Source organism: Talpa occidentalis, unplaced genomic scaffold, assembly GCF_014898055.3.
Source record: "Talpa occidentalis isolate TD23 unplaced genomic scaffold, MPIMG_talOcc4v2.1 talOcc4.17, whole genome shotgun sequence".
Lineage (NCBI taxonomy): Eukaryota > Metazoa > Chordata > Mammalia > Eulipotyphla > Talpidae > Talpa > Talpa occidentalis.
In genome coordinates this window covers 43,285,199-43,312,125 of record NW_023601754.1, presented here as the reverse complement: position 1 = coordinate 43,312,125, position 26,927 = coordinate 43,285,199, and the positions used below count along the sequence as shown (strand labels likewise).

The 26,927-nt window shown below is 42.2% G+C and overlaps 1 protein-coding gene across 18 annotated transcripts; it reads left to right on the top strand.

Moving 5' to 3' along the window:
• The first annotated feature begins 685 nt into the window (after positions 1-685).
• Positions 686-26,896, top strand: LOC119249395 (zinc finger protein 234-like). Of its 18 annotated transcripts, XM_037516703.2 has the most exons (7): positions 686-864; positions 1,038-1,167; positions 1,326-1,450; positions 3,358-3,418; positions 4,995-5,121; positions 5,879-5,971; positions 9,825-12,672. In XM_037516703.2, exons 2-7 carry the CDS (start codon positions 1,099-1,101, stop codon positions 11,690-11,692), a joined length of 2,343 nt encoding a protein of 780 aa, XP_037372600.1. In that variant the 5' UTR covers positions 686-864; positions 1,038-1,098; the 3' UTR covers positions 11,693-12,672. The 18 variants fall into 18 exon arrangements, with proteins under 18 accessions (XP_037372600.1, XP_037372598.1, XP_054553192.1 ...); XM_037516701.2 differs by lacking the exons at positions 5,879-5,971; positions 9,825-12,672 and adding an exon at positions 23,494-26,896 and having other exon boundaries at positions 686-747; XM_054697217.1 differs by lacking the exons at positions 4,995-5,121; positions 5,879-5,971; positions 9,825-12,672 and adding exons at positions 20,159-20,285; positions 23,494-26,896.
• The last annotated feature ends 31 nt before the right edge of the window (positions 26,897-26,927 follow it).

Below are 26,927 nucleotides of genomic sequence, written 5' to 3'. Positions count from 1 at the left end.
AGCTGTCTGCAGCCTCAGCAGCGTGGGTTCGATCCTGCCGGCCAGGGGAGATACCCACATTGTGCAGCAGACCTCTCCTGTCTCACCTGCTGCTCTCCTCAGCAGTGTACTTTAGTCCTTCTGCCTGTTCTCCCTGCTCTGCCTTGGGTGAATTCTCTCACCCTGCCACGCCTCTGGACTGTACCCCAGTGCTTGTATAAATAAATCTTTTAAAAAAGATTAAAAAAGAAAAAGAATCTATGATCGGGAATGGATGTATGTCGCTTAGCCCCTGGAAAAAACTATCCAGTTTCAGCCTTTCCAAAAGCAGAATCTACACTCCCTAAGGCCGACAAGCTAGAATGGCAAGACATTTGCCTGGAACCTCAGGGACACGCGAAAGTGAAAACCAGTAGCTCCGGGAGATTTGACATTTCCGCATGAAGGGGCGTGGCTGCGTCGATTTTTCGCCCCCAAGTTCCGGGAAGTGTAAGGCAGAAGAGCAGCGCCCAAGCCGGTGTTCCCTTTCCGGCCTGCCCTTCGGGGACAAGCACTGGGGAGCGCGGGGCCTGGCGCACACCGCAGCTGCCGTGCAAAGCGCGACTCGGACCGCGGCATTCTGGGAAGCGTAGGTGCGCTCAGGCACCTGCGTTCCAGGAGCGCTGCGTCGGGGGATTCTGGGAAATGTAGTCCAGACGCCCCGGGGCGCCACAGGCACTTCCGCCCCCGGAGGACGGCGAGGCAGTGATCGTCTTTCCCTCGGTCGTGGTGCGTCAGGGCGGGTGTTCACGACCCAGATTTTCGAACTTCCCCGAAACGCGTCCGGGGCCAAAAGCCAACGGCCGTTTGTTTGAGGAGAAAGGGGAGGAGCGGCCGTCAGCGGAGGTTTGAGGGCCGGGGGTGGCGACTAGCCCCCTGGTTCCCTTCTTTGCACTGGGCCCTCCGGGGGGCGGGGGCGGGGGCGGGGGGTGCTTCGCGGGTTGGAGGGTCCCGGGGTTCCGTGCACCCCTGACGCGACTCGCCAGCCCTCTGTTCCTTTCCTTGCTCTTTTATAAAAGGCAAAGCCACACTTTCAGAATGTGATCTCGTGAAGCGAAACGGAGATAGAGCAAAAGAAAAATGCAGACTTGCCGGGATATGGATTGTTGTCAGCAATACTGGGTCTCTCTGCGTAGCCCCCCTTTCGCGGTGAGCGCCGGGGAACCCAGGAAGCTGGATGCTCCTGACCTTTTCTGATTTGTTTTGGAGAGAAAAGGGTTGCGTGTAGTTGGCACCGGGAGACGTCAGCGATTTACTGGGGCTGGAAACACAATCCTGGCGTTTCACAACCTCTTTTCCTCCCGCAGCCTACTTTCTCAAAAAACACTGCACGGAGGCAGCTGCCAGGGAGTCCCACACGAGTAGGATTTGGCATTCGTCTAAGAGAGGCACATCGTTTGGAGAATGTGTGGGACCTGTGTTCCGAAATGGGGTGATTTCTTGCTAAATCCAGTTATGAGGGCTGCACAAATACATGCACTATGTCACGCTGTGCCTTATAAGAAGTACTGCTTTTTTTCTACTTTAAAGATGAGCTTGAGCTATTGGGAACATAAGTTATTTGTCCACTCATCCAACTAGCAGGAGAAAGAACTGGGCTTGGAATCTGGGCAGTCTTGAGTCCAACACTTGAGTCCGTTAATCTCTTTTGTGTATTCTCCTTGAGCACTGGGAGATTCTAGCACTGAGTCTAGAATCATATCCTTAAAGGAAGTTGGGACTTGATTGTGGGCTGCCTTAAGAGTAAGGTTTAGGCTATTTGTTAAATTTTTGAAATTGTTTCCTCTAATGATTCGTTTGTTTTATTTCAAGTAATGTTTATATTGTGGAAGTAACCTTATCATTAAGGGAAATTCAGAAAACACAGAAGTATGTAAAGAAAAATTTTAGTTATCATGACTACAAGAGGTGAAAAATTTGATGAATTTGAAAATTCAAATTGTGAAAAATTGAATGTAGTTACTTGTGAATTTCTGTTTAGTAGAGGCTGTTTTCTTTGTTACTGATGGCACAAATTGTGGTTCACAAATCAGTGGTTTTTGCATAACTTGGGAAGAGAAGGCCAACCTTGAAATCCATATGAGTCCTTGTAATTTAGAATTTCTGCAGATGGGACCCAAGAATCTACCTTCCAACAAGGTCCAGGGATGATTCCTGTGCAAGTGAAAATTCAAGAAGCTCAAGAAAGGGACTTATATGGAAACTGAGACTTAGAAATTTGACCTAGCTGCATGGCCCAGGTTAAAAACTGAGCTGGATAATAACCAGAGCCTTACTCCTTCCGATAATTTTCTTCCTCTCTAATCATTGTCTATTGTCAGATCTCCTTGTGAAATCCTGCCGTGAGGAGAAGGTGGCTGGTAAATATTGTGAAAATGGAGGGACTTAGAAGCAAATATATATTTTTCCCAGAATTTGGGTGGTGCATTGTCATTATTTTCTACCAGAGGACTTCTGCTAAAAGTGAGAAGATTGACCAGTAGCTCCTAGTAGTTACTGTTAGTTATTTTGTTATAGTCAACAGCAGACTTACTATTATTACTATTTCCTAAAACCTTTAATTTTTTTATTTCTATGATTATAAACTTACACAAATAGTACAAAGTAAGCACAATGCATATAGGTGGCCTGGACTTTGAACAAATAGTACTAAAAAAAATTGTATATTCTTTTTCCAGATTCATCATTTGTTTATATTTTGCCTATTTGCACTCAGTGGCCATTAGCCAGATACCACCAAGAACAGACCTTGAAAGGGTTTAGTTGTTTTAATTCACTGCTGCAAGAAAGCCCATTCAACAGGGGGATTGGTGGGATGTCTTAGTAAAAGACTATTAGGAGGGGCAGTTTTTGTTGTTTTGATTTGTGTTAGGTGGAATTGGGGAGAGTTTTAAGCAGTGATAGTTTGTTCTGGATTTCATACTGTCAAGAAGCAGAAGGATTTTGAAGAGTGAATATTGTGCTAATTTTTATCTAATAAATGAGAGAAAGAAAATGATAGTGGATTTGTCACTATTAATGAAGTAGTCACTCGTGTTAGATGGGAGGAGCAGCTAATACATATCAGTGCCAGAGCCTACTCTGCATAATATTGTCTCAATGTTGCCCATGCCCTGAATAAGAATTACTAATGTGTGCACTGCAGGCACACAGGTGATGGGGCCACTGTGGACAGATTGTCCCCTGAACTACTACTGGGAGCAGAGAGGGGGCCCCTAGTATCCATGCCAGGCCCTGCTGAGCAGACTGCATTTCCTCTTTGCTGCTTCACATGGAGCAGCCACAGGAGTTAATGACTGACTCAACCAGTTTCCATGACTTTTTTCCCTCTTTTCCCAGCCTCTCTCCCTCGGACTCTGCATTTCCCCAGGAGGAAAAAGGAAAAATGAGCATATTCAAGGTGAGTAGGGCTTGCCTTTCTTGCTGCTGAAAAATGTCATCTCAGGTCTCAGAGATTGGACGGAAGTTTTTTTTTTCTTTGAAGGAGAGTCAAGGCATTTGAGGGCCTTTAATTGGGTCAGATGCTAGTTTTTTCTGTTTTCCGTTTACTTGGTTTTGGCTTCAGGATTTTTCCTAATCCCGTCGTTTCTTGTTTTCACAAATAAAAGTGAAAACCCTTCTATTTTGCTACATCCCTGGTTATCATCAGTTAGCTGCTCTCATGTTTCTGAAGCTGCTTCATCATATGTATCCACAGCTGTGTATTTGTATTCATAACACAGATACAACTTTAACTTCGGTTTTTTTGCTTCTGTATATTCATTTTCAATTCCTATATCAGGTTCTCATCACAATTATTACCTGTTCATTAAATTATTCTGTATTCATAGATATGAAGTTCAAGGATTTCACTGTTTTAGGAACACTGCACTGACAGTTCTTTGATTTAACCTTTCCTAAAAGGAATCAGTTCTGAAACATGCTACTCTTTTTTTGTGATTAGCTTACTAGTACTCACAGTTGAACTATATTATATGTGGTGCCTTCAGATTTTGTTGGTAGAATATCCATCTGTGGCTCAGTCCTTCAGGATCACACTGCTGCTTGACATAGAAACACTCCTTTGTGTGTTTCTTTATTTTTATTTTTTTTTAAAGATTTATTTATTTATGCATATAAGAGCTGGGATACAGGCCAGAGATGAGGTGGTGAGGGGATTCAACAGAGACAGAGCGGGGAACAGAACAGGCAGATTGACTGAAATACACTGCTGTGGGGAGCAGCGGGTGAGACAGGAGAAGTCTTCCTCGCCATGTGGTTTTCTCCCTGGCCGGGGATCGAACCCGTGCTGCAGAGGCTGCAGATTGCTTTATAGTGCGGAGGCCCTGTGTGTTTTTTTAAATTCAGGTAACATTGTTTATGACGTTATGTAAGTTTCAGGTGTGTGGCTATGTGGATGCTACATTAGGGTCAGTGCTAAAAGGTCTATATGTATTTTTCTTCAATCAGAGTCACACAGGATCTTAATTTAAACTCCATTGGCCCTAAAGGACCTGGGACTTCACTGACACCTCAGAGGAATTGTAAAAGAGAACACTGGGTTTTATCTCTACTTTGAATAAAATAAAATAAATAAAAGGGATTGTGAAAAGTGAGGAACCTGCTCAAGTTACCTCTGTGGAAGGCAGGTGCTTTCCACCACTGTTGGCACTAATATGTCAGTATTTGTAAGGAGCAGTTGGCAATATTAATGGAAAAAGTAAAACCATATTAGTTTAGGGTGTTGCAGCTTACTTATAACTCCCTAGTATTAACAGTACTCCCTGGGTAACACACGTAACACACACAGCTTTCCTTTTCATTATAGCACTTTTGCTGAGATTGGGGACCATCAGTGTTGGATGGAAGGAAAAAGGGCTGGGAGTCAACACATTATTCAGGAGCCAGAGCAGATTTTCTTCCTTCTTCCCTACCTACTCTGGGCTACCACTTTTTAATATTATTTGTAAGATCGGGGTTGTATGTGTTTGTTGTAGGAAGCAGTGACCTTCAAGGATGTGGCCGTGGCCTTCACAGAGGATGAGTTGGGGCTTCTGGATGCTGCTCAGAGAAAGTTGTACCGGGATGTGATGCTGGAGACCTTCAGGAATCTGGTCTCTGTGGGTAAGCGCAGGCATCCTCTCTAACCGAATGTCAGTCCCCTGGATTGGCTTTGTGTCCTCAGATATTCAAGAAATTGGGGGTTGTGATATGGTCACCTGTGTGTGTGAACCTGATTTTTATATCAGCATTTTTCAATGAACTGAAAATAAGGGAGAAAATTTGAGGGTTTTTTTTTTTTTTTAAATATTTATTTTTTAAAATATTTATTTATTTATGCATACAAGAACTGGGATACAGGCCAGAGGTGTAGGGGGTAAGAGGATCCACCAGAGACAGAGTAGGGAATAGAACAGGCAGATTGAAATACCCTGCTGAGGGGAGCAGTGGCAAGTCAGGAGAGGTCTGCCACGCCATGTGGGTAGCTCCCTGGGGGGGGGGGTCGAACTCATGCTCCAGTGGCTGTGGATAGCTTCATAGGTTGCATCTTAACCCCTTGCACCACCGGGGAGGCCCCAAATTTGAGGTTTTCGTAAGACATTAATATGTGGCAGAAACTCTGGCCAATTGTGTGATGTAGGAACCAACAGTAGGAGATTTAATGAAAATAAACATTGGAGAGTGATAGGTTTTTATAATATATACATATATATGTATTTGTCTCAAGGTCTTAGGTATTAGTCTTTGTTTGAGTAGGTTATTTTTAAAATATATGTAAAGTACCGCTTTTGCTTAATTGATAAGCAATAGAAATTCAAATTTCCAATAAAATATACCTTTCTTGTGTTCATTTTAAATATTTGACTTTGCATTTTCATAGGGCTTCACCCCTTCAAACATGATATATTTCACTTAGAATTGGAAGAAAAGCTTTGCATGATGAAGACTGGAATCAAAAGAGATGGGAAATCAGGTGAGAACCAAGCGGACGAGAGTCCTTATAGATGTTCTGTGTGGTATCATCACAGTTGCATTTCTTTTTGAAGGCCTCTAGGAGAGAATCTGTGTCTTTGTGTTCTTAACTCCAGAGGTTACCTGAATGCCATAGGTTGTGGCCTCCTTTCTCTACTTTTACAACAGCAATATTGCTTCTTCCTGCCTCTCTGTGTCACATTTTTCTTTCTGCACCCCTCTTCCCTTTGAAGGACCCTTATGATTACATCAAACCCACCTCCTGGTAGAGGATGGGATTCCAATTTAAGACCAGCCTTAATTCCATCTACAACTTTAATTCCCCTTTGCCTTGTAACCTGAAATATTCTTAGGTTCTAAAAGTTAGAATGTGTTTTCTTTTTCTTTTTTTTTTTTTTTTAAAGATTTATTTATTTATTTATACAAGCATTGGGTATAGTCAGAAGCTGGGGAAGGTGAGACTATTCACCAGAGACAGAGCATGGAACAGAACAGGCAGACTGACAAAATACATTGCTGAGGGGAGCAGCGGGCGCGGCAGGAGAGGTCTGTTGATCCCTCGCCTGTGGCCGGGGATCGAACCGGCGCTGCAGAGGCTGTGGGCAGCTTTGCAGGCCAGCACTCAACCACTGCACTCCCAGGGAGGCCCCTAGAATGTGTTTTCTGTAGAGGACAGTTATCCTTCCTCTGTCCTTACTGGTGTCTCTCTGCCAGACATACTCATTTGTGTGAAATCCAGCTCCCAAGCTTATATCGCTAAGGCCTTTGCTCAGTTTTACAAAAAAGACATTTCTGGCCACTCTGTGTAAAATGCCATCTTCCCTTGACTCTTTTATGCTACCTTACATTTCACATATTTTTGTTAATTTGAATATCACCTCTCTCCCAACTGGGTTGTAGTCCCCACAAGTGAGGAATTTTGCCTATTTTGTTATTTTTCTCAGTGCCTCCAGTAGTCTGCTCTGTGGCAGGTGTCTATAAATATTTGTAGGCTTAGTGAATGTGTTAATGGATGGGAGACGTCAGTGTCTCTGGTTTATAGAGATAGCTGCCCGTCACGTGCAAACCAGAAAAACTGAGGATGTTGCAGAACATTTTTTGTCTTCTGCAGGATGCTTTTTCAATTACGTCCTCTATCAGTTACTTTCTCACATGCCCTTGGCGTGGAAGCATGATAATATATGCATGCCTGACCCATATTCCAGGGGAATTGAAACATAGTGCTTGTGACCACACTGAGCAACATGCTTTTTTGCTGCTGTTTTTTTGGACCATTTTGTTAAACCATGAGCTAAAATACCTAAATACTCATGGTTAAATATAACCATGAACTAAAATGCCTAAATACTCACTGGTAATTTTTTTTTTCCAAAATTCTACTCTAGGATTTTGTCTTTTCATTTGAACAATTTCAGAACAGGGTGGCATTTACAACCAAAGTTTTCAAGTTTTTTTGAGCATGATGAACTATAGTAAACTCATCTCTCATGGTAACCAAACAACACAATTCATGTTATGTATGTTATGTATCTGAGCTTTGTTTTGGTTTTGTTTTGTTTTTTGTATCTGAGCTTTGTAAGGCATTTCCAGTAATGACCCATTTCTGTCAGTGGTGATGCGCTTAGAGTTTCTGTCCTGCTTTTCTCTCATGTTTATTAAAACCTTTTAAATTATTTCCCAACTCACTAGAGGGCTGGATTTTTCAATTTGAAAAATTGTTTTGATAGTCCAATTTATCGACATCTACAGTTTTTCCACAGAAAATGAGACACTTCAAAAGTTCCAGAAGGATCCAGTGATAAGCTACCTTCTTCTCTTTTCACCCCCAAACAATTCTTGCCACTTTTGATTTTCTCCTTAGCATCATACTTAGTGGACCTCTGTCTCTGGTAGTATTTTGGCTTCCTGACACTACTAATTCTCTGTCCACTTCCTGTTTCAAATAACTTAACTAGAAAAGATGTTTTCCTTCCTGGGCTTGACTTATACTTGACAAAAAAAAATCAAACTAGGATTCATTTATTCACTCAGCATGCATTTGTTGAGTTCCGACTATGCTCCCTTACTGTTCTGGACAGTGGTTATAAAATAGGAAAGTGTAAGGCCTCCCTGGTGGCGCAGGGGGTTAAGACGCAACCTGTGAAGCTTACTGCAGCTACTGCAGCATGAGTTTAATCCCCGGCCAGGGAGCTGACACACATGGCACAGCAGACCTCTCCTGGCTCACCCACTGCTCCCCTCAGCAGTGTATTTCAGTTAGTCTGCCTGTTCTGTTCCCCTCTGTCTCTGGTGAATTCTCTCACCCCTCACACCTCTGGCCTGTACCCCCATTCTTGTATGCATACATAAATAAACTTTTTTTTTAAAGATTTATTTATTTATTTATACAAGCACTGGGTATAGTCAGAAGTGCGGGAGGGCGAGAGAATTCACCAGAGCCAGAGCAGGGAGCAGAGCAGGCAGAAGGACTGAAGTACATTGCTAAGGGGAGCAGTGGGCGGCAGGAGAGGTCTGCGCTCCATGTGGGACCCTCCTCCGGTGGCCGGGGAGCAGCCGGGGATCGAACCGGCACTGCAGAGGCTGCGGGCAGCTTCACAACCCAGCGCTCAACCACTGCGCCACTGGGGAGGTTTTGGCCCATTTTTTGAGTGGTTTGTTTTCTGGTTGAATTTTAAGATCATTTTGAAACATTAATTAAAGAATTCATAAAAAAATCTCAAAGATTTTAGGTATCTTTGTATAAAGATAAATATCAACAAGTATAAATCTTTTAGAAAACACATTTCTCAATTTAAATTATACAAGAAGTCAGCAAGAGTTTCTAAATGTAGCCAATTCATTTAGCATGTACTACTACAAAGAAAATAATGTCAAGCGGCTCTCAGGCAACAGGACACCAGAGGCCCCAAGCTGGACGCCCCCAACAGCACCACAACAGGTGGGGCCCCAGGCTCCATATCACCTGATAAAGTTGTGTGTCAAAGTGAAAAAAAGAAAGAAAATAAGATTAAGTGTTTTGCAGACTCTTCTAGAATACTTTGAATATATAAATATGCAAAATGCAAAGTATTTGTTTGTTATTGCTGTTCCTTAAAGTTCTGATTCCTCTTTTAGTATCTACATAATTTTCATAGCTACATTATTTATTAATTATATAGTTTACTAAAATTCTATACTGACATTGAAATTCAGTAGAAATGGCCAGAAGTTAACAGGTTGAATCATATTATCAATTTTTTACTTTTCAAGTTAAAAAAAATCATTTCCAGGTCTCCCTGGTGGCACAGGTGGTTGAGCCCCGCACTGTGAAGCTGTCCGCAGCCTCTGTAGCGAGGGCTCAATCCCCGCCGGCCGGCGAGAATCCCACATGGCACAGCAGACCTCTCCTGTCTCACCCGCTGCTCCCCTCAGCAGTGTATTTTGCCGGTCTGCCTGTTCTGTTCCCTGCTCTGTCTCTGGTGAATCCTCTCACCCTCCCACGCATCTGGCCTGTACCCCGGTTCTTGTATAAAAATAAATAAAAATCTTAAAAAAAAAAATCATTTCCTTTTTTGTTCATTTTTACCCCCTTTTCTATTTCTCTATTATCAAAAAATTTTTTTAAAGTCTTCTAACCTGCACCTCACATTGGAGACTTGGTGTGGCCTAATGGATTTCTGTATGTATGGACACATGAGGAACCAGGTAGGCCACCTCTTGATTTCCATTAGCATGCAAATCAGAAACGTGATACACAATGGAAAAGGACACCTGAATACCTCCTGGATACCCCTAGCTCTCTCCTAAATGTGGAATCTGGGACTGCTGAATAAAGTTTTCACTTATCCATGTCTTTGAATTTTCTTTTCTTACAGGAGGGAGGATTAAATGTGAGATGAAGACTCTTTCAGAAGCAGAATCCTTTGAAGAACTTTCCTGCTGGCAGATCTGGGAACAAATTGCAAATGACTTAGCCATGTGTCAAGACTCCATGATAAAAAGTTCTCATTTCCACAAACAAGGTGATTCTTCCTGCCAAGTTGGGGTAAGACTATCTATATCTCACATCCATCAAAAACCTTGTCAGTATAATGAATGTAGAAAAACCTGCAGTAATGGCTCTAACTTTGATCTTCATCAACAAGTACACTCAAGAGAGAAGTCTCATACATGCGGTGAGTGTGGAAAAAACTTCTGTTATAGCTCAGCCCTTCATATTCATCAGAGAGTTCACTTGGGAGAAAAACGCTTTAAGTGTGATGAGTGTGGAAAGGAATTCAGTCAGAACTCACACTTGCAAATTCATCAGAAAGTTCACAGTGTTGAGAAACCATTCAGATGTGAGCAGTGTGGGAAAGGCTTCAGTCGTAGATCAACACTTACTGTTCACTGTAAACTGCACACAGGAGAGAAACCTTACAGTTGTAAAGAATGTGGAAGGACCTTCATTCATGCTTCTCATCTTCAAGAACATCAAAGAATCCACACTGGGGAGAAACCATTCAAGTGTGACATATGTGGTAAGAACTTCCGTCGTAGATCAGCACTTAATAATCATTGCATGATCCACACAGGAGAGAAACCATACAAATGTGTAGACTGTGGAAAGTGTTTTACTTGTAGCTCAAATCTTCATATTCATCAGAGGGTTCACACAGGCGAGAAACCTTATAAATGTGAGGAATGTGGTAAATGCTTCATTCAACCTTCACAATTTCAGGCCCATCGGAGAATCCACACTGGAGAGAAGCCATATTTATGTAATGTTTGTGGTAAGGGTTTTGTTTACAGTTCAAGTTTTCAAGCCCATCAAGGAGTCCACACAGGAGAGAAACCATACAAATGTGAGGAATGTGGGAAGAGCTTCAGGATGAAAATCCATTATCAAGTTCATCAAGTGGTCCACACAGGAGAGAAACCCTATAAATGTGAGGTGTGTGGAAAAGGCTTCCGCCAGAGTTCATATCTTAAAATTCATCTGAAAGCCCACACTGTAGGCAAACCTTATAAGTGTGAGGAGTGTGGGCAGAGCTTCAATCAGAGTTCCCGACTTCACATTCACCAGCTGGTCCACACTGGTGAGAAACCATACAAATGTGAAGACTGTGGGAAGGGATTCAATCGTAGAGCAGATCTTAAAATTCATTGTAGAATCCACACAGGAGAAAAACCGTACAATTGTGAGGAGTGTGGGAAGGTCTTCAGTCAGGCCTCACATCTTCTAACCCATCAAAGAGTCCACAGTGGAGAAAAACCCTTCAAATGTGAAGAGTGTGGGAAGACTTTCAGTCGGAGTTCACATCTTCAAGCCCATCAAAAAGTCCACACTGGAGAAAAACCATACAAATGTGAGAAGTGTGGGAAGGGCTTCAAGTGGAGCTTGAACCTTGACATGCATCAGAGGGTCCATACAGGAGAGAAACCATATAAGTGTGGGGAATGTGGCAAGCACTTCAGCCAGGCCTCAAGTCTTCAACTTCATCAGAGTGTTCACACAGGGGAGAAACCATACAAATGTGATGTATGTGGTAAAGTCTTCAGTCGGTCTTCCCAGCTTCAGTATCATAGAAGAGTTCACACAGGAGAGAAACCTTACAGCTGTGAGATATGTGGTAAGTGCTTCAGCTGGAGATCAAATCTTGTAAGTCATCACAAAATTCATCCTGGTGATACATTTTATGAAAGTGGTCAGAGTGGTAAGAACATCAAAAGGTCATCAGGGGAAAACAATTCTACAAAATGATGTTTTTTAAAAAATATGTGTGCAAACCTGTAATCATTAGGACTTAAGATTTTTAGGACTCAAAGGAACAAAAATACTTGTTTTGTTTTAGTTGGTGAAGTAGTGCTGAAGGCGTCCCAGCTTTCACCACATCACACAATGGAGAACCTTTGTGAGTGGTACTGTAAGGGCTTCAGTCAGAACTTTGATATTTATCAGATGTCACTTAGGACATAGTATTTAGAAAGGAAAAGAATTTGAGCTGACATTTAACCAAAATTTCATGATGGGCATGAATGTCCACGGGAGTGTAAGCTCCATGAGGACAGAGACTTTGTTTCTGAATCTACACAGCTTAAATATTGACTCCCATAAGAAGGGTTGCTGGGTACTTATTTGTTAAATAACCAAAGGAGAAAATGTATACTCTATGAACATTGTCTCCAATGAGGAAGCCTGCAAAATGAAATTAAGTCAGGGAAGTGAACTCTTACTGAAATGCAGAGAAACCCTTGGTAATACAAGAAGATTGTTTCCATATAGCATTTTTTTATCAGAATTTCTCAGGTAGGGGCTGTGCCATATTCTTCACACTCATGAAACAAATACCAAAAAGAAAAGAAAACTTAAGGGAATTTAACAATTGTATTATGTATTTTGGAGCAAGATTGACATTTACATATTTACATGCTTTTCCCAACTGGTAGCAGTAAATAAAGCATAATTTGGAAGTATTTCAGGAGAGAGGTTATACATCTTTTTGATCTGAAAATTGTATAATTGCAGTTTATGACATTAAAATGCCAAAAAAGAGCTCTCTGTTGATGTCTGGATTTCTTTTAATGGAAAAAGTGTTCTTCTGTAAGAATTTGAGTTTTTTGACACATTCATATATTAACTTGAAGCCTTTAAAGTGGCAGATAGCTAGCTGCTCATAGGTGAAATACGTAATATGGACTTGGAGAGATCATATATTGTAGACTTCATAGCATAATAATACTCAAAAATCTTTATACATACAAAAGATAACATGTAAAGAGATACTTTTTTATATTGTTTTCCTTGTTAAGGATCATTTTGTGTTTTTTCTCCTTTTTTAATTTCATGAGTTATGCTTTGATTTTTCATTGAAAATTGAATATTACCAAAGCAGTAAATTATTACAGAATTTGAATAAGTGCTATGTGATTATTCCTTGCAGTTAAGATCAGTTAATATAGATTGTTCTGTAGTCATACAAGATCATTAAGTGTGCATGGGCACACTTTTCCAGCCTTCTGACCTCATTTAAATAAGATTTTTGTCTTTTTCACATAGTTCTATTCATGACTATGATTTGTTATAGTGAAAGAAAACAAAGTAAGATGAGCAAAGAGGGGAAAGGTACATCGGAGGAAGTTTGGAGGAACTCAAGTGTAAGTTTCCAAAGGTGTCTCTAAAATCATACCATGTACTAAATTCCTTTAGCATTTAATTGTGACAGCAGGGTACTCCCTGGTGGCACAAGGGGTTGGGCGGCAGCATTATGGGGCAATCCACAGCCACTGCAGCACAAGTTCAATTCACGGCCAGGGAGGTGGCCCATGTGGCACAGCAGACCTCTCCTGTCTCGCCCGCTGCTCCCCTTCAGCAGTGTATTTTGGTCAGTCCGCCTGTTCTGCTCCCCATTCTGTCTCTAGTGAATCCTTTCACCTCCCTCATCTCTGGCCTACACCCAGCTCTTGTATGCATACATAAATAAATCTTTTAAAAAAAATTGTGATAACACATGTGAAATGTCCACCAGAAAAATCTATTAGAGACTCAGTACCTCTGGAGTATGGTCACATATAGCCTGTACCAAAAAATTACCTCCAGAAAATATTAGATATTCAGCATAAATCACTTTGTACCTTATTTTAGGGCATCATGAGGTACTCTTACCTAGAAATTGTGGGAATCCTCTCCACATAATCCCATGATATCAGTCAGCAGCTAGCCTTGCATACAGGTTTCTCTAAGGATAGTGATCTCAGACCTGTGTTAAACTCCTGCACACATGCCATCAGAAATCTGGGGCCTTTTTTTTTTTTTTTTACAGTTGTTGCAGAAAATTCAGTAGATTAAGCCAAAATGATTTGCTATTCCTACAATGTAAAAAAACTGCATTTATGGTTTTTGGTTTATATCTACCATCCAGGGGGAACTGAGCTCCATATTGGACGCAAGACAGTCATAGCACTGTTTTTTCTTCATAGTCAAGAGAAACGAGCTGGCTCTTGTATTATAGTACATGTCCCAATGTTCTTGTTTCTTGTCCATCCTCAGAACTGCCAGCTCTGTATCTGGTTCCCCTAGCTTTTGTGGGCTGCGGTTGCTGTACTACTTTCCACCACGAACTTTATTTCCATGGTCATTTCTAGCCTCCTTGGATTTCTTTTAGCGCTAAACTTGGCTACTGTCATGATTAATGTTGTGTGTCAGCTTGACTGGCCCAAAGATGCCCAGATTAAACATTAAAGGTGTGTCTATAAGGATGTTTCCAGATGAGAGTAAATCAGTACTGACTCAGTATATTACCCTCCCCAAAGTGGGTTGACCTAATACAATCCACTGAGGATCTGAATAGAACAAGAAGGCAAAGGAGGAATTTACCCTTTTTCATAACCTGCCTGCTTGATTTAGTGGGGACATCTCATCTTTTTGGTCCTCAAATTTAAACCATTGCTTCCCCTAGGGGAGCCGTGGGACTTGGTCTCAATTATAGCAGCAGCTCTCTAGGTCTCAGCAGATCAAGAAACTTCCCTTAAAATAAGCTTGAATCCTGGGCCTCCCTGGTGGCTCAAGGGGTTGAGCACAGTTCTGTGAAGCTGTCCACAGCCTCTGCAGCATGAGTTCAATCCCCGGCCAGGGAGCTGCCCACATGGTGCAGCAGACCTCTCCTGACTCACCCTCAGCAGTATACTTCAGTCTATCTGCCTGTTCTGTTTCCCACTCTGTCTCTGGTGAATCCTCTCACCCCCCCCCCCACAACTCTGGCCTATACCCCAGTTCTTGTAATCATAAATAAATAAATCTTTAAAAAAAATAAGCTTGAATCCTTCATATAAGATTTGAGCAATGCACCTTCATTGCGTAGTCATCAGTTCATGTTTACACTTTCAGATAAACTTCAGAATAATTTTTCAGATTCCCAACATCTGTTGATTTTAGCATACTTTTTTAAAAAGTGCAATGGGTGAGACTTGGCCTGGGAAAAATCCCCTCATTATCATGGTAACACTCTCTAATCCCCTGGAATTGTTTAAAAAAAATTAGCATTTCTGGAAGTATGTGGAAAAAAAAAAAACAGTATGTGAATAGACAAATGCACATCTCAGGTGGACGTATATGTACATGGTAAATCTAAGCATGTAGATTTACATGTGTAGCCACATGTCTTTCTTAACTTTGATCTCAACGGGCATAGTCCCAATGACCCCCAGAAGCAATGAGCACACCTAGCAACCAGATCTTCACTTCTAAATGCCTTCAATAATAAAAGTTATCATGGCCTCTTAAAGAAATGGCAGATCAGGGCTGGGGCAAAGAAAATACAAAATGAGACTGGAAATTTTGCTGTATCAGAAATTAGGAAAGAGCACTGGAATATGTGAAAAGATCCAGCTTGGATATAACTTTACTGGGGAAATCTGAGTAATCTGAGCATCAAAATAAATGATTATAATGGAATATGAATAAAGAGGCAAAGAAAAGGGGATGAAAGAGGAAGGAAAGGGAAAGAAAGGAGGCCTCGTTATAGTAAAATATCAAGACAAAAATATATTCGTAATGATGTAAAAAATCACCATTTTCTTTGGCTTCTGCAAGCGATTACATGTCAGGGAAACACGTTCACCTTTAAGCAATTTCAAATTGACCTTAGGTTTCCGTCCCTACGAAAAAGGTCCAGTTCCCCTTGCTCTTAATCCTTCGGGGAAGTTCCCTGTGGTTACCACGAAGAATCTGTGGTAGGCAATGACCATATGTCGCTTAGCCTCTAGAAATGTTTCAAGTACTGTTCAGTTTCAGCCTTTCTAAACCAGAATCTACACTCCCTGAGGCCGACATGCTAAAATGGCAAGACATTTGGCCGGGACCTCAGGGACACCTGAATGAAAACCAGTAGCACTGGTAGGTTGGGCATTTCTGCACTAAGGGGGGGGGGGGGGGCGCTGCGTCGACTTCCGCCCGCAAGTTCCAGGAGCGTCGTGCTGAAGAACAGCGCCGACGCGGCCTTCCCTTCCGGGAAAACTACTCGTGAGCCCCAGGTAGTTGCACGTACAGCAGCATCAGCGCCGACGGCGGCTCACGTTTCCCGCGGCATTCTGGGAAGCGTAGGTCCCAGCGCTCCGTTTGCGCTCAGGCACCTGCGCTCCAGGAGCTCTGTGTCGGGGGATTCTGGGAAATGTAGTCCAGACGCCCCGGGGCGCCACAGGCACTTCCGCCCCCGGGGGACGGCGAGGCAGTGATCGTCTTTCCCGCGGTCGTGGTGCGTCAGGGCGGGTGTTCACGACCCAGATTCTCGAACTTCCCCGAAACGCGTCCGGGGCCAAAAGCCAACGGCCGTTCGTTTGAGGAGAAAGGGGAGGAGCGGCCGTCCGCGGAGGTTTGAGGGCCGGGGGTGGCGACTAGCCCCCTGGTTCCCTTCTTTGCACTGGGCCCTCCGGGGGGCGGGGGCGGGGGGTGCTTCGCGGGTTGGAGGGTCCCGGGGTTCCGTGCACCCCTGACGCGACTCGCCCCCCTGCGTGAAGCCGCCGCCTTCACGCTGTGCGAGGTATGCTACTCTTCTGTGGGTTCGCTTGCTCTTTTGTAAAAGGGAAAGCAAAGTGACACGTTCCTAATCTGATGTTTTGAAGAGAAAACGGAGATAGTGCACGTAAAAAAGTTCAGAACCCGGGGACACGGCTTGTTGTTACTAATACTGCTGTTGTCCGAGAAGCGCCCGCTTTCCTGTGAATTTCTGTGAGCCCAGGACACCGGATTGGTCAACACTTCTTTTGACCTTGGTTTTGGAGGACAGGCTGCTTCTAGCTGGTTCCAGGGGACGTCACTGTGACTTGGGAATGGAAACATCTGGGTTTTTTACATCCTCTTTTTCTTCCCCATCCCTTACTTCTTCCCAAAGAGCGCTGCAGAGAGGAGGCCACAGAGCCCCATGTCAGTAGGACTTGTCATGTTTTTGCTCAGAAACTTTCTCGTGTCACCAATTTATTTCTCATGCATTTCCTTGTTAATAACAATGTACTTTTTCAGATTTCTGTCTTCTCTGTTTAAATTAGGTGTGGACTCTCAAAATTTGATTTGTAGTTTTTAAAAAAGATTTATTTATGCATACATGAGCTGGGGTACATATCAGAGGCGCGAGGGAGTGGAGGTGGGTGGTGGTGAGAGGATTCACCAGAGACAGAGTGGGGAACAGAACAGGCAGATTGACCGAAGTACACTGCTGAGGGGAGCAGCGAGTCAGGAGAGGTCTGCTGCGCCATGTGGGTAGCTCCCTGGGAGGCCAGGGATTGAACTCGTGCTGCAGAGGTTGCCCACAGCTTCATACCTTGTGTCTTAACCCCTTGCGCCACCAGGGAGACCCTGTTTTTGTAATTTTGATTGAAATTTGCATTTCACTAAGGAAGAATGAGATAAGCTAAACTTTTTTTATTATTACTGAAAGTTAGATTTTATAGTTTTCTTTTTTTTTAATTTTTTTTAATAGAGGCATGTTTTATTTATTTGTTTGTTTGTTTGTTTTGTTTATACAGGCACTGGGTACAGTCAGAAGCGCGGGAGGGTGAGAGAATTCACCAGAGCCAGAGCGGGGAGCAGAGCAGGCAGAAGGACCGAAGTACACTGCTGAGGGGAGCAGCGGGCGGCAGGGTGGCCGGGGAGCAGCCGGGGATTGAACCGGCGCTGCAGAGGCTGCGGGCAGCTTCGCAACCCAGCGCTCAACCGCTGCGCCACCGGGGAGGCCCAGATTTTATAGTTTTCTTTTCCTTTGTACATACTCATGAAAAGGGCACTTCCTGCTTTAAAACAAGCACATAATATATCCCCTTTGTAAAATGTTGCTTGTGATAATTTAAATATGATAGTTGAGTTAATATTATTAGGAATCAACCAGAGATTTTTCAGAGGTTATGAGACTCTCACACGACAAAGCAACAACCTGTGGACCCTATATTCTGTTGATAGAAATATTTTTTTGGTAGAAATCACATCATATGGATCACTTCAAACTACAGACTGGGCCTCCCTGGTGGCTCAAGAGGTTAAGCAACGCACTACAGAGCAATCCACAGCCTCTGCAGCACCAGTTTGGCCAGGGGCCAGCCCACCTGGTGAAGCAGACCTCTCCTATCTTGCCCGCTGCTCCCCTCAGCAGTGTATTTCAGTCAGTCTGCCTGTTTTGTCTCCGGTGAGTCCTCTCACTCCCCTGCATCTCTGGCCTGTACCCCAGCTCTTGTGTGCATAAATAAATAAATCTTTTAAAAAAAAACAAACTGTAGACTATCCTCTGCTTTACTGTAGTTGCAAGACTAAACCTGTAGTGTTCTGAGAACTTTCTACCTTACAACAACCCCATGAGGATGTTAGTGCCTCTGCCTCACCTACAGATGACAGTGTGGAGGCAAAGATGTTGTCTGATGCTGCTAGTGAATAGCCCAGGCAGGATTTCAGCTAATGCATATCAATGCCATAGCCTACTCTACATAGTATTGTCTCAGTGTTGCCCATATGCTGAATAAGAATTACTACTGTGTGCACTTCAGGCACAAAGGTGATGGGGCCACTGTGGGCTGTTTGTAGGTTGTTCCCTGAATTACTGCTGGGAGAATTGAGGGGATCCCTGCTATCCATGCCAGGCCCTGCTCATCAGGCTGCATGTCCTCTTTGCTGCTTCACATGGAGCTGCCACAGGAGTTAGTGACTGACTGGACCAGTTTCCATGACACCTTTCTCCTTTCCCAGCCTCTCTCCCTAGGGCTCTGTATTTCCCCAGAAGGAAAAAGGAAAAAGGAAAAATGAACATGTTTAAGGTGAGTAGGGCTTGCTGCTGAAAAATGTCATCTCGGGTCTCAGAAATTGGACATGTTTTTTCTTTCAAGGAGAGTCAAGGCATTTGGGAACTTTTAATCGTGTCAGATGCTAGTTTTTTCTGTTTCTGTTTACTTGGTTTTTTGGCTTTAGGATTTTTTTTAATTCTGTTGTTTTTTGTTTTCACAAATAAAAGTGAAAAGCTTAGTAGAAATGAGAACGCTTCCATTTTACTACATCTCTGGTTATCATCAGTTAGCTCCTCTCACATTTCTGTAACTGTTTCATCATATGTATCCACAGCTGTGTATTTGTATTCATAACACAGATACACCTTTAACTTGAGTTCTTTTGCTTCTGTATATTCATTTTTAATTCCTATATCATGTTCTTAATCACATTATCTATTTGTCAAACTATTCTGTATTCCTAGATGTGTAGTTCAGGATTTTAAGTGTTTTAGAAACAATACAGTGACCGTTCTCCGATTTAACCTTTTCTCAAAAATCAGTTAGAAAAAACCACCCTATTTCATTTTTAGCATACTAGTTATTCACAGTTGAACTGTATTATATGTGGTGCTTTGGATTTTGTTGGTAGAATATGTGACTCAGTGCTTCAGGATCACACTGCTGCTTGACACAGAAACTCTACTTTGTGTATTTTTTTTAATTGAAGTAACATTGTTTATGACATGTAAGTTTCAGGTGTGCATCTATGCAGATGCTACATTAGGGTCACTGCTAAAAAGTATGTATGCATTTTTCTTTAATCAAAGTCACACAGGTTCTTAATTTAAACTCCATTGGCCCTAAAGGACCTGGAACTTCATTGACACCTCAGAGGAACTGTAAAAGGAGACGTTGAGTTTTACCTTTATTTTGGATATAAATAAAGGGAATTGTGAAAAGTGCGGAACCTGCTCAAGTTCACACAGAAGACCAAGCTTGTGGAGTCAGAGGGTTGCATTTAAGTGAAAGAGGAAATGGGAGGAAAGAGAGAGGGTTCTTCATTCTGAGACCCACCGTGCCCTTTGGGTTTGTTTCCACATACTGTATATACTGCGCCTCCCTTAGTCCCCACCTCTGTGGAAGGCAGGTGCTCTCCACCACCGTTGGGACTAATATGTCAGTATTTGTGAGAAGCAGTTGGAGATATTAATGGAAAAAGTAAAACCATATTAGTTCAGGGTGTAGAAGGTTACTTATAATTAGGGAGTTTACTTATAACAGTGCTCACTGAGCAATACACAAGTAACACACACAGCTTTCCTTTTCCTTGCAGCACTTTTGATGAGATTGTGGGTAGAAGGAGAAGGGCTGGGAGCCAACACATTATTCAGGAGCCAGAGCAATTTTCTCCCATCTTCCCTACCTACTCTGTGCTACCACTTTCCAATATTGCTTGTAAGATCAGGATTGTATGTGTTTGTTATAGGAAGCAGTGACCTTCAAGGATGTGGCCGTGGCCTTCACAGAGGATGAGCTGGGGCTTCTGGATGCCACTCAGAGGAAATTGTACCAGGATGTGATGCTGGAGACCTTCAGGAATCTGGTCTCTGTGGGTGAGGACAGTTTCCCTCTGGAATGTCTTTGTGACCTTGCTGTTTTAGTCTTTGGTGCCCTTAAAATGGTTCCCTGAGTTTGGTCTGAAATTTGCTAATTTGGAGAGACAATAGAAGATGTTTCTGGTATTTGTGAGCAGTTATGTTTTGCATCTGATTTGTCTTGTGTGAAGAATGCTAAGTGATCAGTGTGCTGCTATCCCTGTCTGTATTCTTTTTTAAATATTACTTCTGTTTTACTAACAAATTATAGATTTACTTGATGAATTCTATCAGTAATTTTTTTATATAAATATAAATCTTTTTTTTTTTTAAAGATTTATTTTTATTTATTTATACAAGCACTGGGTACAGTCAGAAGCATGGGAGGGTGAGAAAATTCACCAGAGCCAGAGCGGGGAGCAGAGCAGGCAGAAGGACCGAAGGACACTGCTGAGGAGAGCAGCAGGCGGCAGGAGAGGTCTGCACGCCATGTGGGACCCTCCTCCGGTGGCCGGGGAGCAGCTGGGGATCAAACCGGTGCTGCAGAGGCTGCGGGCAGCTTGCAACCCAGTGCTCAACTGCTGCACCACCGGGGAGTCCCTCTATCAGTAATTTTTTTTTTTTTTTAGAGGCATGTTTTATTTATTTATTTGTTTGTTTGTTTTGTTTATACATGCACTGGGTACAGTCAGAAGCGCGGGAGGGTGAGAGAATTCACCAGAGCCAGAGCAGGGAGCAGAGCAGGCAGAAGACCGAAGTACACTGCTGAGGGGAGCAGTGGGCAGAAGGAGAGGTCTGCGCGCCATGTGGGACCCTCCTCCAGTGGCCGGGGAGCAGCCGGGGATCGAACCGGCACCGCAGAGGCCGCGGGCAGCTTCGCAGCCCAGCGCTCAACCGCTGCGCCACCGGGGAGGCCCTCTATCAGTAATTTTTAATGAAACGAACAGGATAGAAAATGTAAGATCGCCCAAGGAAGAATAGAAAACAATATGGCAAAAACTGGCTAATGTTAGAGTGCTGTGAAAGCCAGAGGGAGATTTAATGAAAAGACATTGATTTGAAATCTGACATTGTATGCCCTCTCTTGTTTTCTATGTATGTATTGATTACCTGACATGTATTTTTTGTTCACTTGTTTACCAACTCTCCTCAGTGGAGTGTAATCTCGTGAATGAAGGAATTTTGTCTGTTTTGGTTATTTCTCTATCCTCAGTGCTTATAATATTCCTGATTCTTGGCAGTAGGTCTGTGAATGTTGAATTCTGAGTTTATGACTAAGTTTATGAATAGGGAAATCTGAATTCCATGGAAATCTCTAATAGGTGGTTAATAAATTGAGTCAATAGGTGACATTTCAAAATATTTTTTGTCTTGAAATGATTTTTTAAAAAAAAAAAAAGATTTATTCATTTATTTATACAAGCACTGGGTACAGTCAGAAGCGTGGGAGGGTGAGAGAATCCACCAGAGCCAGAGGGGAGAGCAGAGCAGGCAGACTGATGAAGTACACTGCTGAGGGGAGCAGTGGGCGGCAGGAGAGGTCTGCACGCCATGTGGGACCCTCGCCCGGTGGCCAGGGATCGAACTGGCGCTGCAGAGGCTGCAGGCAGCTTCGCAACCCAGCGCTCAACCGCTGTGCCACCGGGGAGGCCCTTGAAATAATTTCTAACCTAATTTTAGTTATGGTTTTTGTGTGTGTTTGCTTTTCTTTACACATTGACTCTCATCAACTTGTATAGGAATCTGTACAGAAGCTGTAGCATTGTAGTTAGAACCATACTGAATAACACGCTTTCCATGTGATTTTCCTTGACCCCTTAGTAGCAGAGCATATTTATTTGAGGTGGGATTTTTTTTTTTTGCTCTTTTTTTTTTTCAAATTTTTTTTTCCTGTGTAGTTTTTTTTTTTTTTTTTTTAAGATTTATTTATTTATGCACACAAGAACTGGGGTATAGGCTAGAGGTGTAGGGGGTCAGAGAATTCACCAGACACAGAGTGGGGAGCAGAACAGGCAGACTGATTGAAATACACTACTGAGGGGGATCGCGGGTGAGACAGGAGAGGTCTGCTGCGCCATTTGGGTCAGCTCCCTGGCTGGGGATCGCTTCACAGTGCTGCGTCTTAACCCCTTGCGCCACCAGGGAGGCCCCGAGGTGGCAATTTTTAAATTTTTATTGAAGTTAACAGTGTTTTATACATTATATAGGTTTCAGGTTGTTGAGGATCTTTTTTTTTTAATATGGATTCTTATGTTCACTTCTTAGACAACACTCTCCAGGAGGAAAAATTTCTGTTTCCGTAGCCCTACATCAGGGAAGGACAATGCTCAGAAAATAGTCACCTTTTGAGTTAGTCTTTTCCTTACAAATTTGCCCAGCTGTTAACACAGCTTTTATCAAAATCAACACACATACAAGGAATGGATCTTACAATCACCCTGCAAATATTTTATTTTTGTATAGACTTATATGTATGCCTGTAAGAGGCATTTTATATAATGATACCTATAAAAGCTTTATGATGATTCTCTAATCATTTCTAGCCTATTTATAAAAATACTTGTTTCACAGTTTGACTTAATTTCATAGCTCAGTAATAATAATCTTCCTTTTGGAAATCATTCATCTGTCAGTGTATCTGCATCCCACAATTTTCCTTTTTATTTTCAAAAGACAGCATTTTTTTCTATACTCCTTCTTGGGAAAGTAAAACATATCAGAGAGACAGTACAAAAGCCTCAGAAGGATCCAGTATGTAGGTCTTCTTGATTTCTTTCACCACGAGTGATTCTTAGCATCTTTGATTTTTCTCCACAGCATTAACCCCCTTGGTGTTCTGCCTGTTGCATAAACTTTCAGCTTCTCAGTAAGGTGTACCTTCAGTCCTTTTCTGATTTCACATCTTATTTGTAAACTCCCTTTTGTTTGTCTGATTTAGTCAGCTTAGAGTGGGATTTGGAGGTACAGAGATTCCCAGAAGTCAAACTGAGATTCATCTATGCATCTATTTCTTAGTACCTACCAATACTAGACACTTTATATCTGTAAGCACTACAAAACACTTACCCTTATAGATAACGTAGTTTTTGTTTTCAGTGAGTTTCATTCAAGCTAAATGGTTGGTTAGCTCTTAGTTTCTGTCAGTATATAAAAAGTTTTTTATATGGTGATACTATAAGCTGTACCATCCTGAGTTTCAATATCTCTGAATTCTCTATCTTTACAGGAGAGAACAATGAAAGTGAGCTGAGAACAGTTGAAGACAGAGGATCACATGAAGAGCTTTCCTGCTGGAAAATTTGGCAACAAATTGCCAGTGATTTAAACAGATGTCAGGATTCCATGATAAATAGTTTTCAGTTCCACAGACAACACTATTCCACCTGTCAAGATGAAGGAGTACTATCTATTCAAATTTCTGAAGATGAAAATTATATATTAAATTATAAAGTGGATGGTCTGAATGATACTGGAAATCTAGAGTTTCCAACTTTGAGAGCCTATGATTCTTTTAGGGACATTTCTTTGACTGAGTCACAGAATTATCTAAGGAGATATCAGGAAATATCCATGAGAACTAAATTATGTCAGTACAAAGGGGATGTGGAGACTATCAATTGTATTTCATATCACCCCAATGATAATGGAGTACACATAAGTGAAATATATACTAGTTGCAATGATTTTGAAAAAGACAGTATGAAGATATCAACGTTGGAAAAAAACAGTGTATTTCACACAGAACAAAAACCTTACCCACGTAATGAGTGTGAGAAGAAAACCTTCAGTGATCTGTCTACCTTTGATCTTCTTCAGCAGTTACACTCAGAAGAGAGGTCTCATATGTGTAGTAAATGTGGGAAAGGCTTCCCATATAGCTCAGTGGTTCATATTAATCAAAGAGTTCACGTCGGAGAAACATGCTGTATCTGTGATGAATGTGGTAAGGAATTCAGTCAGAGCTCACATCTGCAAACTCATCAGAAAGTCCACATTGTAAAGAAACCATTCAAATGTGAGCAGTGTGGGAAAGATTTCGGTTGTAGATCAACACTCACTGTTCACTGTAAAGCCCACACGGGAGAGAAACCTTATCATTGTGATGAGTGCGGGATGGCTTTCCGTCAGGCAGCTCATCTTCAGGACCATCACAGAGTCCATAATGGGGAAAAACCATTCAGATGTGATGCATGTGGTAAGAGGTTCAGTCGGAATTCACATCTTCAGTCCCATCAGAGAGTCCATACAGGAGAGAAACCATACCAATGTGTGGAGTGTGGTAAAGGCTTCATTTGTAGCTCAAATCTATATATTCATCAGAGGGTCCATACAGGAGAGAAACCATACCAATGTGTGGAGTGTGGTAAAGGTTTTAGTCGACCTTCAAGTCTTCAGGCCCATCACGGAGTCCACACTGGAGAGAAATCATACATATGTAATATGTGTGGCAAAGGCTTTACTCTAAGTTCAAATCTTCAAGCACATCTGAGAGTTCACACTGGAGAGAAACCATACAAATGTGAGAAGTGTGGGAAGAGTTTCAGGAGGAACTCCCATTATCAAGTTCACCTAGTGGTCCACACAGGAGAGAAACCTTATAAATGTGAGGTGTGTGGGAAAGGATTCAGTCAGAGTTCATATCTTCAAATCCATCAGAAGGCTCACACTGTAGGGAAACCTTATAAGTGTGAGGAGTGTGGGCAGGGCTTCAATCAGAGTTCCCGACTTCAGATTCACCAACTGATCCACACTGGTGAGAAACCATACAAATGTGAAGACTGTGGGAAGGGATTCAGTCGGAGAGCAGATCTTAAAATTCATTGTAGAATCCATACGGGGGAGAAACCGTATAATTGTGAGGAGTGTGGGAAAGTATTCAGGCAGGCATCAAATCTTCTGGCCCATCAGAGAGTCCACAGCGGCGAAAAACCATTCAAATGTGAAGAGTGTGGGAAGAGCTTTGGTCGAAGTTCACATCTTCAAGCCCATCAAAAAGTTCACACTGGAGAAAAGCCATACAAATGTGAGAAGTGTGGGAAGGGCTTCAAGTGGAGCTTGAACCTTGACATGCATCAGAGGGTCCATACAGGAGAGAAACCATATAAGTGTGGGGAATGTGGCAAGCACTTCAGCCAGGCCTCAAGTCTTCAACTTCATCAGAGTGTACATACAGGAGAGAAACCATACAAATGTGATGTGTGTGGTAAAGTCTTCAGTAGGTCTTCACAGCTACAATCTCATCAACGAGTTCATACAGGGGAGAAACCTTATAAATGTGAGATATGTGGTAAGAGCTTCAGTTGGCGATCAAATCTCACCATTCATCATAGAATCCATGGTGGTGATAAATCCTATAAAAGTGGTAGGGGTTGTAAGAACATCAGGGATTCCACGCAAGAAAAAAGTTCTATAAAGTGATTAAAAAACAAACCAGGTGTCACGTGAATTATTCCAATCATGAAGTTCAAACGAAAAAATGTCATTAAAGTTAGAGTTTCAGCCATAGATCACCCATACACCTCCACCAGATATCTGGAATTTTTTTTTTAATGATGAAAGTAATCAGAACCCTTGTACGTTGATGTTGGGAATGTATGTTGGTACAAAGGCTTTGGCAAGTGGTAATTTGTCCAACAATGGTAGAGTCACTATATGACAGCATTCTTGGATGTATAACAAAGAGGAGTTAAACTATGTCCACACAAAAACTTACACAAACCTGTCTAAAGCAGCATTATGATGGCCAAAATGGAAACAGCCCAAATGGCCATCAACTGATGAATAAATTCACACAATGCCATACATATATTTAACAAGAAAAAGTGAAGTGCTAATACTTGCATCAAGATGGACGAAACTTGAAAACATAAGGGAATAAAATTAGCCTTTAAAGACCATATACTGTATCATTACAAGAAATGCTTAATATATATGTATATATACACACACACATACATACAGGAAATAGGTATTAATGGTTGCCCTGCACTGGAAATTTTGGGGGAATGTTGGGAGTAACTATTAATCACCGCCAGGTTTCCTCTCTGGTGAGAAATACGTCCTAAAATTGATGGTTTCACAACTCTTTGAATATGCTAAAATTCCTCAAATTGTGTGCTTTAAATAAACAGAATGGAATGTGAACAACAAGTTGGGATAACATTTAAGAACAGAGTAGAACATACTGCTACGTTTCAAATTCGGTTTTAATAACAAGGATATAAACCCAAACGATCAACTCAAATGGTCAAAAACACGGAGACTTACAAGCATTTGAATTAATGCTAAAATTTAAAGCTAATATAAAGCCTAAGGTGGTGATCTTCCTCTAGAGCGAGTTTTCATTTGTTTCTGTTAACAAATCATCGAGATGCACTATAATCCAATGTAAGGTATTATGGCAAAGGCCATTTCCCTTTTAGTCTTACACCTAAATGGCAGCACTTTCGATTTTATTCCTGCGTTCCTCCCCACCTTCACAGTTCCGGAAGACCTTGAACGTGGCTAAAGTGTCCAGCTGTTAACATACCTGCCCAAGGGCCCACAGTGCCAACCTAAAACGGCAAATCTCTTCCAGATTCGCTCTGGCACCCCAGGAGTTAATACCCAGAGGCTCAGAAAACCCGGAGGCATTTCCGCCCTGAGGGGCGGGGCTGGGGC